This window comes from Labeo rohita, chromosome 23 (genome assembly GCF_022985175.1).
Source record: "Labeo rohita strain BAU-BD-2019 chromosome 23, IGBB_LRoh.1.0, whole genome shotgun sequence".
NCBI classification, from domain to species: domain Eukaryota; kingdom Metazoa; phylum Chordata; class Actinopteri; order Cypriniformes; family Cyprinidae; genus Labeo; species Labeo rohita.
Genome location: NC_066891.1, coordinates 4,431,438 through 4,448,841, shown reverse-complemented (window position 1 = coordinate 4,448,841; position 17,404 = coordinate 4,431,438). Strand labels below are relative to the sequence as shown.

General features: G+C 31.3%; 1 protein-coding gene and 1 long non-coding RNA gene across 2 annotated transcripts in view; one reads left to right on the top strand and one right to left on the bottom strand.

The window, feature by feature from the left end:
• The window catches only part of LOC127155062 (uncharacterized), a 14,412-nt gene extending 10,979 nt beyond the window's left edge, over positions 1-3,433 (top strand). The window contains exon 3 of the long non-coding RNA XR_007825531.1: positions 3,322-3,433. This is a non-coding gene — a long non-coding RNA (uncharacterized LOC127155062). The remainder of the gene's footprint in view (positions 1-3,321) is intronic.
• Positions 2,502-17,404, bottom strand: cbln4 (cerebellin 4 precursor). Its single transcript, XM_051097013.1, has 3 exons — positions 16,645-17,404; positions 6,726-6,842; positions 2,502-3,513 (listed from the first exon to the last, which is right to left on the bottom strand). The coding sequence occupies exons 1-3, from the start codon at positions 16,936-16,938 to the stop codon at positions 3,316-3,318; spliced, it is 609 nt and encodes a 202-aa protein (XP_050952970.1). The 5' UTR covers positions 16,939-17,404; the 3' UTR covers positions 2,502-3,315.

Below are 17,404 nucleotides of genomic sequence, written 5' to 3'. Positions count from 1 at the left end.
GGGTCAAAATGATACATTTTTCTTTTATGCCAAAAATCATTAGGATATTAAGTAAAGACCATGTTCCATGAAGATATTTTGTAAATTTCCTACCGTAAATGTATCAAAATGTAATTTTTGATTAGCAATATGCATTGCTAAGAAATTCATTTGCACAACTTTAAAGTCAATTTTCTCAATATATAGATTTTTTTGCACCCTCAGATTCCAGATTTTCAAACCTAACAAACCATACAGCATTGGAAAGCTTATTTTAGCTTTCAGATGTTTTATAAATCTCAATTTAAAAAAATTGATCCTTTATGATTGGTTTTGTGGTCCAGGGTCACATATTTTCTTTTTTGATTGAACTGGCCCTTTAAATTTACCCTGTGACGAGATCAACACCCCAACTGCGGTCATTAAGTCTAACAAAAATTTATAATTTCTAAACCAACCATCTTTTAGTGAGCTTTAGTTCTGCTTTAGCTCCAACCACACACAGTGTAAGTGACTCACGAGTGACAGCCAGTAAATATGAAAGCGTATGAATGGTTCTGTTGTGTTTACATTCTAATGAGTTAATTGAAAAGTGTTACAGCAGCTTGTCTGAGCTAATTGGCACCTTTCCACCCAGCGAAGCCTCCACCCCTCCATGATGCTTTGTCATATGCTGTCACAGACTCTATTAAAGCAAACTGTGCTGTAACACTTCGTGTGAAATCACTGAACAGATCTCAAAAATATTCCCTTCCACACCTCTTAACGGTGAAAATGAGCTTGTATTCTTTCGCATTCACATTGCAGGATTCAAATCAGTAATTACGGTTTTATATTTCTTTTCTGTTAAGACGATCCTGTCATTTTAACGAGAAAACAATAACATAACCTTTCTCTTCTTCACAAGGCAAATTAAGAAAGAATTGCGCCCACGTTTATTCGCACGGCATGTTGTTTTAGCACTCGACTGACTGAAGGAATTATGCAAATCAAGTAACGTCGCAAACGCAACCAAAAAAAAAAAAAATACAAATTCTGGTGCGATTTGCACAGACTACTGCGATCTATACTTACAGAGAGTATGGAGAATATTGACAAATATTGCCTTCATGATGTTCTTCTCTTTCATTTGATGGATTACTGCCACCATAATGGCTAGAAACAAATAGAAACTCCCTTAAATTAAAACATTAATTGTGTTAGGCTAATAGATGTGACATTTAGCATTAAAGGAATAGTTTACCCAAAAAAATACAATTTGCTGAATATTTATTCACCCTCAGGCCATCCTAGATGTAGGTAAGTTTGTTTTTGTTTTTTGTTTTTTTTTTCCATCAGAACAGATTTGGCAAAATGTAGCATTACACTTGCTCACTCATGGGTTCTCTGCAGTGAATGGGTGCCGTCAGAATAAGAGTCCAAACAGCTGATAAAAACATCATAATAATTAACAAATAATCCAGTGTCGTCCATCAATTAAAATATTGTGAAGTGAAAAAAAAAAAAAACTGTGTTTGTAAGAAACAAATCCTTCTTTTAGATGTTTTAACTTTAAACAATCGCTTCTGGCCAAAGTATGAGTCCAAAATCAATAACAACGTATCCTCCAGTAAATAAAGCCCATCCTCTGTTGTCTCTCAAAGACAAAATCTATCAAAATATTTGTTTAGAGCTGTTTTAGATTGTTTTCACTTGTAAACAGTTCTTGATCTGTGCATACACTACCAGTCAAAAGTTTTTGAACACTCAGATTTTTAATGTTTCTTAAAGAAGTCTCTTCTGCTCACCAAGCCTGTATTTGTTTGATCCAAAGTACAGCAAAAACAGTACAATTCTGAAATATTTTTACTATTTAAAATAACTATTTTCTATTTTAATATATTTCAAAATGTAATTTATTCCTGTGATTTCAAAGCTGAATTTTTAGTGTCATCACTTAAGTCACGTGATCTTTTAGAAATCATTCTTATATTCTGATTTGCAGCTCAGAAAACATTTTTTATTATTATTATTCTGTTGAAAACAGCTGAGTAGATTTTTTCAGGTTTCTTTGAAGAATAGAAAGTTCAGAAGAACAGTATTTATCTGAAATAGAAATCTTTTGTAACATGTATAAATGTCACTTTTGATCAATTTAAAGCATCCTTGCTAAATAAAAATATTAATTTCCAAAAAAAAAAATTATACTGACTCCAAGCTTATAAATGGTATAGTGTATAATGTTACAAAAGCTTTTTATTTCAGATAAATGCTGATCGTTGGGTCTTTCTACTCATCAAAGAATCCTGAAAAAAAAACTGTTTTCAATATTGATAATAATAATAATAATAATAATAATAAAGATGTTTCTTGAACAGCAAATTAGCATATTAGAATGATTTCTGAAGGATCATGTGACACTGAAGACTGAAGTAATGATGCAGAAAATTTAGCTTTTAAATTACATTTTAAAGTATATTACAATAGAAAACAGTTATTTCAAACAGTAAAAAATATTTCAAAATTTACTGTTTTTGCTGTACTTTGGATTAAACAAATGCAGGCTTGGTGAGCAGATTAAATATCTTAATGTTCAAAAACGTCTCTCCTGATTCAGACAAGGTGACTTTTTCATGGAAAATGCAATATTATGGATAAAGGACTCATATTTTAGCCGGAAATAACTTTAAAGTGAAAACGTCTTAAAGCTGGATTTGTTTCTTACAAAGATGCAGCTTGTTTGCTTCTCAAGATGTTAATTGATGGTCTGGAGTGGTGTGGATTATTGTAGATTATTGTGATGTTTTTATCAGACTCTTAATCTGACGGCACCCATTCACTGCAAAGGATCCATTGGTGAACAAGAGATGCTAAATTTCTCCAAATCTGATGAAGAAACAAACTCATCTACATCCTGGAAGGCCTGAGGGTGAGTAAATATTCATTTTTGTGTAAACTATTCCTTTAACAAGTCTAATTTACATAGAAAGGTGTATTCGCTCTGAAAACAATGCCAAAAAGAAATGACCTTATTAACAGACAATAATCAGGATCCCTCATTTCACTAAAAACCACACGCTAAAGAAAAGAAACACAAACATCCAGAACGAAACAAAGTCTGAACAAAGGCTGAACCTCCTATGAAGAGCGACTTGAGTCAGAAAGTGATATTGCACTGAAGTAGATGTCCTTTATCCAGATTCACCGTCACAGATGCATTTTCCCAGTAGTCCGTATAGACAACAGCTGAATGAATGTCTGGAATTATGATTCCATTTGAGATCCTCCAATTAATGCTGAAGGGCCGGTTACAACGATGACGTTTGGACAGCAAAGGTGACGGTCTTTCTGTTTGCTTTACAGTGGGAAAACAAGAAAGCCAGAAAAGGTGGAGTACTGCCATCCGCCTACCAGATTGCCCTTCTCCAGTTTCAGATAAACCTTGTCTTCTTTGTTGAGGTGCAGCAGGACTCCGTTGGTGGCCGCCTCACGTGTGACGTCTTTGTCGCCGGCGAAAGCAGAGATGACTGGCTTTCCGTTCAGCATTAAATTCACCTGGAATGCAGAGAGAAAATCAATACAGAGTATACAAATGTGACACGAATGTTCTATGATTTCACATCATGGCTACATTTATGAAAAGAAAAGAAAATTCTTGCATTTCATTTTTTATTAAGTAAAATTTTTTATAACACTTGACTTGAAGCCTGCATATAATTCATAATAACTTATATTATAATCTGCTATATATTTTCATAAATAATAGTAATCATAGTTATAACATCGCTGTAAAATATTAGCAATTTTACTAAACCACATTTATATTTTTACAGTGCTTTTCAGTAAAATTGTGAGTGTTAAAATTTAAGTGTCTTGTTAAACCTTCCAATTTACAGAAAAATTATGCTAATATTCTGATTCTAAAATTCTGAATTTATGCAAAAAAAATTTTATATTTTACAGCAATATTATAAAACTATTACAATTATTTATAAATAATAGTAATCATAGTTATATTGCTGTAAAATGTTAGCAATTTTAATGAACTACATTTATATTTTTAGTGCTTTACAGTAAATTTGCATAGATTGTCTTGTTGAACCTAATTTACAACTTGCAGAAAAATTTATGCTAATATTCTGAATCTAAAATTCAGAATTTATGCAAAAAGGTAATATTTTACAGCAATATTATACATATGATTACAATTATTTATGAATAATAGCGATCGGTTATAATATCGCTGTAAAATATTAGCAATTTGAATGAACTGCATTTCTATTTTTACAGTGCTTTACAGTAAAATTGCATGGATTTTCTTGTTAAATCTAACTTACAATTTACCGGAAGAATTATGCTAATATACTGAATGTAAAATTCGGAATTTATGCAAAAAATTGTAATATTTTACAGCAATTATATAACTATGATTACAAATATTTATGAATAATAGAAATATACTTATAATCGCTGTAAAATATTAGCAATTTTTATAAACTACATTTATATTTTTACAGTGCTTCACAGTAAAATTGCACTAAAAAATTATTCTAATATTGTAAATCTAAAATTCTGAATTTATGCAAAAAAAGTAATATTTTACAATAATTATATAACTATGATTACAATTATTTCAGAAAATAGTAATCATAGTTATAACGGTGCTGTAAAATATTAGCAGTTTTAATGAACTACATGTATATTTTTACAGTGCTTTACAGTAAAACTGAACAGATTGTCTTGTTAAACCTAATTTAAAATTTACAGGAAAAATCTATGCTAATAATCTGAATCTAAAATTCTGAAATAATGCAAAAAAGGTCATATATTACAGCAATATTATAACTATGGTTAAAATTATTTATGAATAATAGCAATCATAGTCGTAATATTGCTGTAAAATAACAATTTTAATAAACTACATTTACATTTTTAGTGCTTTACAGTAAAATTGCATAGATTGTCTTGTTAAATCTAATTTACAGTTTACAGAAAAAAATGGCAGTATTCTGAATCTAAAATTCTAAATTTATGCAAAAAATGTTAATATTTTACAGCAATATTATAAATATGATTACAAATGTTTATGAATAATAGAAATATACTTATAATTGCTGTAAAATATTAGCAATAAACTACATCTATATTTTTGCAGTGCTTCACAGTAAAATTGCATGGAGTGTCTTGTTAAACCTTATTTACAATTTACAGAAAAATTTATGCTAATATTCTGCATCTAAAATTCTGGATTTATGCAAAAAAGTAATATTTTATAGTAATTAAATAACTATGATTACAATTATTTCTGAAAAACTGTAACAATATTACTGTAAAACATTAGCAATTTTAATAAACTACATGTACATTTTTACAGTGCTTTACAGTAAAACTGAATGGGTTGTCTTGTTAAATCTAATTTACAGTTTACAGAAAAAAATGGCAGTATTCTGAATCTAAAATTCTAAATTTATGCAAAAAAGATAATATTTTACAGCAATTATATAACTATGATTACAATTATTTCTGAAAAATAGCAACAATATTACTGTAAAATATTAGCAATTTTAATAAACTACATTTATATTTTTAGTGCTTTACAGTGAAATCGCATAGATTGTCTTGTTAAACCTAATTTACAATTTACAGAATATTATGCTAATATTCTGCATCTAAAATTCTGAATTTATGCAAAAGTAATATTTTACAGCAATATTATATAACTATTATTACATTTTTTTTTATGAAAAACAGTAATCATAGTTAAAATATTGCTGTAAAATATTAGCAATTTTAATAAACTAATATTTTTACAGTGCTTTAGAGTAAAATTGCATAGATTGTCTTGTTTAATTGTCTTGCTAATTTACAACTTACAGAAAAAATGTATGCTAGTATTCTGAATCTAAAATTCTGAATTTATGTAAAAAACTAATATTTTACAGTAATTATATAACTATGATTACAAAGATATTTATGAAAATATATAGCAGATCACTATAAATTAAAGTCAGTATGTCATTATCTTATATTAACAATGAAAATCTATATATCTGAATAATCTATAATATTATTAATAATAAAAGTATCGATAATACTGAATAAGACTAGAATATATACTTAGAGTAAAACATTGTTAAAGCTATGTTTTCATGATACATTTTTTTAATGCAAAAATGATTGCAATAGCTTAGAATTACGGTGGAAAACTGTATTTAACAACACAATACGTAATTTACGGTAAATATTCCTAAAATAAGATTTAAGTAAAAAGCAAAAAATACCATGTAATTTATTGAAAATTATTACATTTTGTTATCAACTATAAGGAAATTGTTGCTTTTTAGTTACAAAAACATACTTTTTTAAAGCAATAAATTATTTAAATTATAATTTATTAATCAATTTAATATATGTATACATTAATGGAAAAAGTATTTTTGAAATCGTTTTTTATCAGTAAAAACATGAGTTTCCTTATGAAAAATCAGTGTAGTTCCTGCATGATAAAATATTAATTTGATTATATGTAGCTGGTTAAACATTTATTTTTAACTTTAAGTTGCAATAATTCATGAGAACGTACTGACTATAAAGTGTATTGTATTGTAATGAATTGAGAACATGTTTAAAATGCAACATTTATAAAGGCTTTAAATGTTACCCAGTTTCCCATTTCACTATCTCTGTTCCTTATTAAACTCAAATATGACATTAAAATGAAGGTGATTAATTATTTTCTTTCTGCAAGAGACATATTGTTTGCATACTTGTATAGTCTGGCTCTGGTACACTTTAATAACGTGGAAGTTAAAGCTGTAGATTCCTTTCCGAGGACAAAGAAAGACGGATTCCAGCGTGAAATAGTTTCCTATGTTGACAAGAACCTGCAAAAGAGTATTTCAGACATATCAACACACAATTACAATGAAATATCCTATCCAGACTGTACAGTTATTTGTTCTGTGAAATATGTATGCTTCTGAGGCAAAAATCTCAAAAGTACGACCTTGGAAAAACATCAGTGTGAGATTAGAAAATGCAGCAGGAATGAAATATAAATGTACTCATGCTTACAACCGGACATTTCAATAATAATTCTCCTCAGCACAAAAACAACACTCAGGATTTCCTACCGTCACGCAGATTTCTCATTCTTACGGTCATGCTGACCATCATTCAAGTCTAATCTCGTGATGTGGCACCGTGAACTATAGCAAATGCAGGGCAATCAATCATAGGTGGATTTCCTCTCATGCAAAAGACAGAAACTGCGTCTGAAGCGGGAAATAGACCACGAAAAATACTTTTTAATGCATAATTGTGATGAAAACAGGACAGGAGGTGCACTATAGCCAGAAAATCATCACATTAGAATGATTTCTGAAGGATCATGTGACACTGAAGACTGGAGTAATGATGCTGAAAATACAGATTTGATCACAGAAATAAATTACATTTTACAGTATATTCAAATAGAAAACAGCTATTTTAAATTAGAATAATATTTCACAATTTTACTGTATTTTTGAACTGTATTGTAGGTCTCTTTATCATGCAAATAGTGTGGGAGCTGAATTTTAATATTTAGGGTTTGGGACTGATTTAAATAACTGCATCGTTCTACTTACAAAATTATAATAAAAACCATGGAAATTCTTGTGTTATTTTACATGGTCAAACAATAATAAAACACCTTACACTCCACCTATGTCATCTTCCTGAATTTAGCAAAAAGAACAAAACAAAAAGGCCCAAATCTGCTGTTGCACCAATGCAGGACAACTAAACTTAAATCAAATGTTATTACAGCCAAATGTCCTGCAACAGGATTTCTTAGGATTAAAACACAGTGTTCTCCAATCTGATGAAATTTCAGGTTGTGTTCAAAAAACTGATTGAAGTAAACATCAAAAAGAAAGTGTATTTATTGTTTTCACCTCGTAGCCACAAGATGAGTAGACAGAGTTCGTACATGGATCCTCTGTGCGCACGAAGGTAAATTTGTACATTGCACTCTCTCGTTTGATCTTTGCTTTTATTAAAGCAGAAGTAGTCAAACAAAAGGGAGAATTCATATTTGTTCAGCTTTTTATGAACGGTCACAAATATATAGGCTACAACACTGAGGTCCAAAAATCTGAAAGCACTTTGAAAACCCTGAAACTAAAAAGAAAGTTTCAGATTTTCTGATGTAAAACGAATAAATCATATTTTGCGCCCCACTTCAAAAAAATGATTTGGTCCTGTTACATTTTGTGACATTTGTCTTGTTACATTTTGTTTTTGTTTTTTTTAGAATTTTACTTAATTGGAATGATACAAAACGTCAGTCTAAAAAATGCTGGGTTCTTCTTTTTTTTTTTTAACCCAAATGCTGGGTTCAACTTGCTGGGTCATTTTATTGGGTTTTTCTGAATATTTTTTTTACCCAGGTGCTGGGTAGTTTTAAGCTGCTGGGTCATTTTTAAATTAAAATGCTATTTTTAAATGTTACATTTTCATGTCTAAAATATTTGTTACACAAGTTTAAATTTAATATTGTAAACTATGCTGTATTCACCCAAATAAATTCAATTCGTCTTGTATTTTGTCCATGTGTCCTTGCTTAATAACAAATGTTCATCTTTTGATTATTGCTGTTGCCTCCAGTAATTCTGTGTGTGTGTTTGTATAAGTTTCAGTCCATTTTAAGCCAGCAATATAACAACCCAGCATGTGTTCTGTCCAACATTTACCCAGCGCTGGGTTTCCAAATAACCCAAGTTGGGTTGTTTATAACCCAGCATTTTTTAGAGTGTTGATAAAGATTTTGGCACATGCTTATGTAAACATCACGGACATGATTTGAACGTTTAAATGGTCCTAAAAAATAGTCACACTTGTACTTTTTACAGTCAAAAATGTTCACATTGGAAATGAATGGAAAGCAAAATTTCATCTTGTGGAAATGTTTGGTTCTGCGAAACAAATTTGGAGCACAACTTGTTTAGATTTATGGCTTTGATTTGTACAGTTTAATTCTTTAAAAATATATATTTCATATTAAATATAGTATTTTGTGCATTTTTTCATAATAATAAACTTCTATAACTTTTAACATTTTATTTCGTTTTTATTTATGTGATATAAAGTAAATTATTTTATTATTTTATATATAACTTATTATTAATATATTTTATATATAACATTTTATTATTGATGCTATATATATTATATATATATATATATATATATATATATATATTTTACTTATATTACATATTACATATTATTTATGTTATACGTTATGTATATATATGAAGAGTTTATTTTCAAAAACAGATAATACTTTTTTTTTTTATTGTGCATTTCAATTAATCTCAATCAAACTGCAGTTGGGTTATTTTGATATAAAGTAAAAATAACTAAAAAATACAGCTAACTACCACAATAATACACGATAAAAAACATGATTAAAAAAATATATATATATATATATATATATATATATATATATATAAAAATATTTCATTTTACTTTTTCCAGGTCAGCAATAATCTACCAGTTGTCTTCTTTAAAAGAGACCAAACTTAAGTTTACATTTAGGTTTAAGTTTAAACTTAATGCTTAAGTCTGACAATTTATTTGTGCTCAAAAAGTGGTGAAACAGGTAATCAATAAATCATACCTATTCCATAAATATAATTCAGCACCAAAAAATCTCCTAAAAATATAAAATATTAAATGAAAAACATCAAAACTAATATATAGTTTCATTTTATTGCAAAAAAAGTCATTTTTGACTGCCATGTGAGCAGCACCAGGGGTTAAATCAAGATACACTTACTTGAGAAACAAAACGACTTAAGATATTAAATCTTTTTTCTAAAAAATATGGAGCAAAATGAAGTGAGTTTATGCTTAAAACATGAAAAAAAAAAAAAAATCTTCCATTGGGGTCGGAAAAAATAAGCGTAATTTAAAAGGGAAAACACATTTATTTTTCTGACCCTGCTGACAGATGTTTTTTCTTGTTTTTCTCAAATTTTTAGCATTTTTTCATTATTTTGCTTCTCAAGAGATTCTGTCTTTATTTAAGAATGCTTTTGTACTAGAAAACATTGAGGAAAAAACATTTTTGCAGCGTGCAAACCTTTGTACTGAAGGACAAAATCTCAAATCATGTTGAAGAACATGATCACGTTTAATTCTAAGACACTAGTTCAAATTAATTAGATTTAATTCAGCTTTTCACTTCAACTGTGTGAAAAATGTGACTTTTTTGTATTTCCGCTCACTGATTTTGGAAGCCCATTGTATATGATGCATGAATATTTATAGAGCAACGCGGCAGTGATGCAGGACTCGCTATATGAAGGCAACAAAGGCTTTGCGCATAAACTAGCTGTGATATTGCACTAGGATTACTCAGCATCCCAAACACCGAGCTCTTTTGTTGCTTCACAAAGCTCCCGGTACATTCACAAGGGCAGATCTCTGTCTCTCTCTCTCAGTCCGTAAGCTCCAAGCAGCCTTTCCCAGCGGCGTCCCGCGAGCCAGAGACGTGCCAGGCCAGGTGATTGGATGCTGTTATGTGTGTCAAGGTGCTGGAGCTCAGTGGCTGAGGGCAGCTGGTCAGGCCTGCGCCTTGTTTTTTTTTTTTTTTTAGCCTTGTATTTTTTCATTTTCCTGCAGCCAAAGCAATGAGAGGAGAATAATGGCTCCTCAAGGGCAAAATGAGCACAGCTTCCTGTGTATCTCAGCAAAAAGAAACAATTTTATCCTAACCCATCTGTCGAAATCTCTGGGAATTAAAGAAATAGATCATCCTAAGATGCTAATTCATTTAGTCTCCCTCGTGTTGCTCCAAACTCGACTTTCTTCTGTGGAACAGAACAGAAAGATTTTGAACTATGTAGACTGAAAAATAAAATGGTGTAAAAACAATTTACTATTAAATTTCACTAAGAATTACAAAAATGTTGAATTAAACATGAAACTTAAATAGTATTTTCTTGTAAAATATGCTCCAATAATCTTATTTACAACTTTAAACATATTTTTACAGTGTAGTTGTTTTTTTTCATTAGTGTAGAAACTATTTTCACTCAGAAAATGCTAGTAAATTTCACCAAAAATGGAAAGTAACAAACTGAATTAAATGTGAAATCTAAACTAAAAAACTAAAATAGTGAATTAGTATTTTCTCATAAAACTAACTCAGAATTTGCTATTAAATTTCACTAGGAATTACAAAAATGGATGAACACATTGAATTAAACATGAAACTTTTAAGTAGAAAAACTGAAATAGTATTTTCTTGTAAAATATGCTCCAATAATCTTATTTACAACTTTAAAAATATTTTTACAGTGTAGTTGGTTTCTTTTTTCATTAGAATATTTTACATTTTTTATGTAGAAATAATTTAACTCAGAAATTCTAGTAAATTTCACAAAGAAATGGCAAGTAACAAACTGAATTAAATGTTAAATCTTTAATTAGAAAAACTAAAATAGTGAATTAGTATTTTCTCATAAAACTAACTCAGAATTTGCTATTAAATTAGTTAAGAATTACAAAAATGGATGAACACATTGAATTAAACATGAAACATGAAAAAATGAAATAGTATCTTCTTGTAAAACACGCTCCAATAATATTATTTACAACTTTAAAAAATATTTTTACAGTAGTTGGTTTCGTTTTTTATTAGAATATTTGAAAAATTTAATGTAGAAATCATTTTCACTTAGAAATTGCTAGTAAATTTAACAAAAAATGGCAATTAACAAACTGAATTAAATGTGAAATCTTTAATTAGAAAAAGTAAATTAGTATCTTCTTGTACAACATCCTCAGAATTTGCTATTAAATTTTACTAAGAATTACAACAATGGATGAACACATTCAATTAAACATGAAAAAAATAAAATAGTATCTTCTTGTAAAATGCTCCAAACTGAATTAGTGAATTAGTATTTTTTGTAAAACAAACTCTAATCTAGTTTTACAGTGTAGTTGATGTCTTTTTTTCCATAAACAATAATTAAACTTTCAAGCATATATCATATCATATACCATATATCATAAATCTAGCAATTTCAAATCTTTTGAAGGCATACAATAACTTTTTGTGAGGAAAAGATAAAAATGTAATCCATTTACTAATAGTATTTCCAGTGACCAGTGTAAACGAATCACTGAATTGAATTTGGGAATCAGATCAGTCTGATTCGTGAATGAATCAGATGTGAAATTGCTAGTAAATTTCACATACAATTATAAAGAAATGGCAAGTAACACATTGAATAAAACATGAAAATTTGAAGTAGAAAAACTGAAATAATTGTTGTAAAATATGCTTTATAACTTCAAAAAATCATGTTTTCTAGTGTATTTAATTTAATTTTCCATTACAATAAATCGAGACTGAGCTATCAAGCATCAAAAATCATGCAAAAGCATCATAAGTGCTTCATAAAAGCAGGCATGAAGACATATGATAGCTTTGTGTGAGGAACAGATCGAATTTAAAGGGATAGTTCACTCAAAAATGAACATTACCCAATGATTTACTCACCCTCAAGGCATCCTAGGTGCATGACTTGCTTCTTTCTTTTAAAAAATGTCCTGGTTCTTTTAAGCTTTATAATGGCAGTTAATGGGTGTTGAGATTTTTAAGTCCAATAAAGTGCATAAATCCATCATAAAAAGTACTCCACATGGCTCCAGGGGGTTAATAAAGGCTCGTTTTGAATGACAAAAACTATGGCTAAAATCTATTGACATTTTCGTCAATGAATAAAAACGAGACGAAAATGTTAGGGAGGGATGATTTGGGAAGAGATTCATTCAGAAAGAATCTGCTGCGTGGTTACGATCGTATATATGAACTGTATCTTAGCCTATTGAGCTATCCGGCGGGATATAAGCTAACATACATTTGCTGCACGTCTCATAAAACGTTCAACAATGTCAATAGCTGCGAGTAACAGAAGAGCAGACATATGGATAAATTTGACCATGTGAAAGAGAACTTAAATCCGTCCGGATTTCTGAGCACACACACCGAAGCAGCGCCTCTCACACAGTGCACGAGTTATCTTTCGCATCTCATGAACGGAAAAATACACACAAAATGATATTGAATTGTTCGTTTTGATAATTATTCATGTAATTACACTCGGTTACGTCTTAGGTGAATGTAAACAGTTGGGAGAATATTGGACGTGTATCAGTACATTGCATCTGTGCATTTGGTTTTAAAGGGGTCATCAGATGCCCATTTTCCACAAGTTGATATGACTCTTTAGGATCTTAATGAAACATATAACATCCTATGGTTAAAATTTCTCAGTGGTAGTGTAAATAACACCTATTTTACCTTGCCAAAATAAGCTGTGCAAAAATCATCCTGTTCTGGTCGAGGTTGTTTAAATGTTAATGAGCTCTGCTCGCCCCGCCCCTCTCTTTAGTTTAGCCACATTCAGCTGCTAAACTTGCTGACTAGCACATTATTACGAAAGGTGATTGTGTATCGATATATGTAGGTCGGGAGGCGCATTCCCTTCACAAACAAACATAATCCACTGCATCTTCAGTGGCTCAGATGTCGGGAGTAAATGGCGACCACTATATTCATTATTACCATATTATCCAGCAACACAACACCTCAATCGCTCAGTTGGAGATATTCTTGTCTAACTTACATCCCTGCTCTGCCATGGAAACAATGGAGGTCGGACTGTTACAGCTGATTTAAGGCGGGTCTGAGGTAAGACGCTCATGTCAATCAACTATCGTGGGAGCGGCCTTTGTCGGTGTGACATTATAGGGTAGATGTGCACATACACTGCCAACACACATTAATGTTCAAACAACATGTAAAAGTGAACTTTGCATCCAATGACCCCTTTAAAGGGACAGTAGCTTAATTTAGTTGCTACTGTCTGTGGTATTCATGTTAATCAAGCAACAAAAGAAAGACAGACAATCACTTACTGCTCTTGACTGAATCGCTTTAGTAGCCCTAATACAGATTAATCTAAATGTATTTATATAAATAAATATGTCTGCTTGAAAGAATGACAAATGTGGTAAACAAGTTGTTATAAAGAATGCATAATTATCCTACATAACCACTGAAAAGAAGACCATGTTGTTTCTTTATGAGAAGTGTTTTCATTTAATTTTAATATAATGGCTATTGTGTGTCACAGCAATTAAATCTGTGTATGTCATGATAAAACCTTAATATCAAACTTATACAATGAGTTTGGTACTTTTAGATAAATGCTTAATAAATGGATTTCACTGTAACTAAACCCATTAGATTTTAGCCGACTAAATCTACTGTAGATTTAGTCGACTAAAACCTTATGATATTTAGTCGACTAAAACTTAAAACAATTCAGATGACTAAAATATGACGGTGTTTTGTTTTGCTCTTTTGTCTGTGCTTCCGAATTCATTGCTTATGCATTCGTGTAATCTGCTGTAACGTTTATAAAGTTTTAAATGTGGATATTTTTCTTACAAAAACGCATCAGTTCGCTTCAGAAGGCCTTTATTAACCCTCTAGCACTGTGTGGAGTACTTTTTATGATGGATGGATGCACTTTATTGGCTTCAAAATCTCAACACCCATCCACTGCCATTATAAAGCTTGGAAGAACCAGAGCATTTTTAATATAACTCCAATTGCATTTGTCTGAATGAAGAAAGTCACATACATCCAGGATGGCTTGAGGGCGAGTAAATCATCGGGTAATTTTCATTTTTGGGTGAACTATGTCTTCAAGTGTTGTTCACTGATAATATTTCCCATAACCAATGTAAACAGATTGAGTCAGTGAGTCACTCACTCTGATCCATGAATGATTCATTCAGAATTGGTTTTCTGGATGAACTGAATTAGTGACTAGATCTGATTCAAAAGAATGATTCGTTTAGAGATGGACACTGTGAATAATGAACTTTTCATACTTTCAATGAATATTATAGTAAATAACAATCTGAAATTCCACAGAAAAAAATTGCATGACTTAAAAAACCTAGAAAATTACAAATTATTTTAGACCACTTATATCCTTACATAGGATTTACATCCTCAGTTGGCATTCATTGTAATTGCACAGTCTAAATATTTTCATCTGTGCCAGACAGGTTTGATAGAGGGTGAGCAAACGCTGAGAAAAAGTTGTAAGAAAGCGCAAGTAATCTTCACAGAGACACGTGTCTATTTCCCTTTTGGGAAATAATTAAATCATGAAACCCAAACACATGTTGACCTCCAACAAATCTATCTCCAGCATAATTTTGGATTAATTTCAAAGATGTTGGTAATAAAATAGTTTAGTTTTCTTCAGGGATGCACATCATGCAGGCTCCGAGTTTGATCTGACCCTGCATAATGACGTTCCTTCATTAATTCCACCACGTCTTTCGAGCGAGCGAACTGAATGAAATCAGATGTACCAAAAACACAGAGCGAATATAAAATTCACACATTTTTTTAATACGCTTTTATAAGCAAATTAAAGTTCATATCAAATGGAACGGGAGCAATTTCAAATACAGTATGCCATGAATTCAGCACACGCACCAATGTTTCCAATTAAATTTTTTCAGTCATAAAGCTAAAGGCTGAAGTTAAGCATACCATGTAAATGCACGAGGGCACTTCGCACCTCTTTTTTTCACAAATACAGCTAAAAATAAGCAAGAGAATCCGAACAAATCTCTGCCCTTTACAGTCCTGACAGTTTGACTCATCACTAATGACCTATAACAGTGGTATTTCATGCTTGTGTATCTGCTGCAGTAATAGAAACTGTTTATGTGCTGTCAGTTTCAAAAAACATCAATGCTATTTATTATTTATGAACAATTAAAGATTTTTTTACAGGAGAGCAGCTGTGAATCTTTTTCTTTTTCATGCACAAACATGTTCCCTAAACCTGTTCTGAATTGAATTATTTAATTTGAATTTATCTCAGTCGGTTTTTGTGTTTTCAAATTATTCTGTGAATAATAACTGACCTTTAGACCTAATGCAATTATCACAGTAATCTAATTTAGAACATTATTAACTAATGCAAATTCATTATGACCTTCCATAAATTAATTTAGTGCTTTATGCCTTTGTATTTTAAATACTGCATAACATAGATTTCACCTAATCAGATCCTCTGAAAAAAAGCAGAGTTACATAGTAAGGTAAAATAAGTTTTTAGGTTTTAAATACACTATGTTATACAACAAAAGCAGATCAATGTGTAGTTACAAAAAGACAGGGGCAAGTTGTCACACCTGTAATTTTAATTTATTACATACAAAATTTGTTAGCTAAATTAATTTGATATAGGTTGGTTTAATTTTATTTATTGCTTCACAAGTGTCTTTTAATTTGCTGATAAGCCAACAATACGTTTAATTACATTGTGACAACTTACCCCATACAGTGCATCAGCATACCTCCCTATTGTCAAAAGGTCTTTTTTTTTATTTCTTTGTAGTTGATACTTAAATGTATCCAATTATACATAGACTGACTTTCAAAAACAAACACATCCTGATAAACAGAGAGAAAAATATATTACGCGTAAGCCAAAACTCTTCAGACAGTCTGAAAAGTCAAAGACTACTAAAAAACAATATTTGTTTCAATGTAACATGCATAAAAGCATAAAAAATCAGCCTTACCTGGTCAAAATATATGATTCTCGTTTTATTGCTCATCTCCGAGGGTTCGTGGTTGTTGCTCCGGACCGCGGAGAAAGCCACTTTGGAGTTGGCGGCACGCACGGAGATGCCGAGCGGAGAGGACGAGCTCTTCCAGTCGGCGGGGTTCGAGTCACAGACCACCAGACATTTGCCCTCCAGGACGATGGGTTCCGTGTCATTCTGAGCGCAAACGAGCTCACACATGACGGCCAGGCAGAAGAAAAGAGCCACGCAGTCGACAAACGCCTTATTAAAGCGCTTTACGGATACCATGATGAACGATCTCCAGCGTAGCCAAAATCCAAACGGCTCTCCGGGTCCCGTCACTTCGCGTCTGCTCCGTGTTTGTGCTCGTTTACGCCAAACATCCGTCCGGACACCAGCTGCTGAGTTACAAATCACCAAACGCGCGTAGGTGGATGCACCAACCTTATGTCTATAGTCATTTTTTGATTGTTAGACTTATTTCCGTGTGATTCTGATAGTTTTCAACTCCAGAGGATCGGTCAGGCGAGTTTTGGAGAGCTGCAGGTTCTCCGTAGGATCCTGGCGACTCCGCGTAAAAATCCGCTCAGTGCGCACTGAGATAATTACCGCAATGCCTGCGCAACTGAAATTTCATGTCCATATTAGTTTTGCGCCATAGAACTAAGCATGTAAACTAAAGCAAAAACCCTAATGACCCTCTACGCACATCTGTGGATGTTCCACTCTCTCTCGACCAAAAGACACTTCTGTG

What these genes read in the sequence shown, in the direction of transcription:
- cbln4 (XM_051097013.1), bottom strand. Translation starts at nt 16,938, where the DNA reads ATGGTATCCGTAAAGCGCTTTAATAAGGCGTTTGTCGACTGCGTGGCT. An exon ending in GAATCATATATTTTGACCAG is followed by an intron (nt 6,843 to 16,644) that starts GTAAGGCTGATT and finishes ACTCTTTTGCAG; the next exon opens with GTTCTTGTCAACATAGGAAA. An exon ending in ACCAGAGCCAGACTATACAA is followed by an intron (nt 3,514 to 6,725) that starts GTATGCAAACAA and finishes TCTGCATTCCAG; the next exon opens with GTGAATTTAATGCTGAACGG.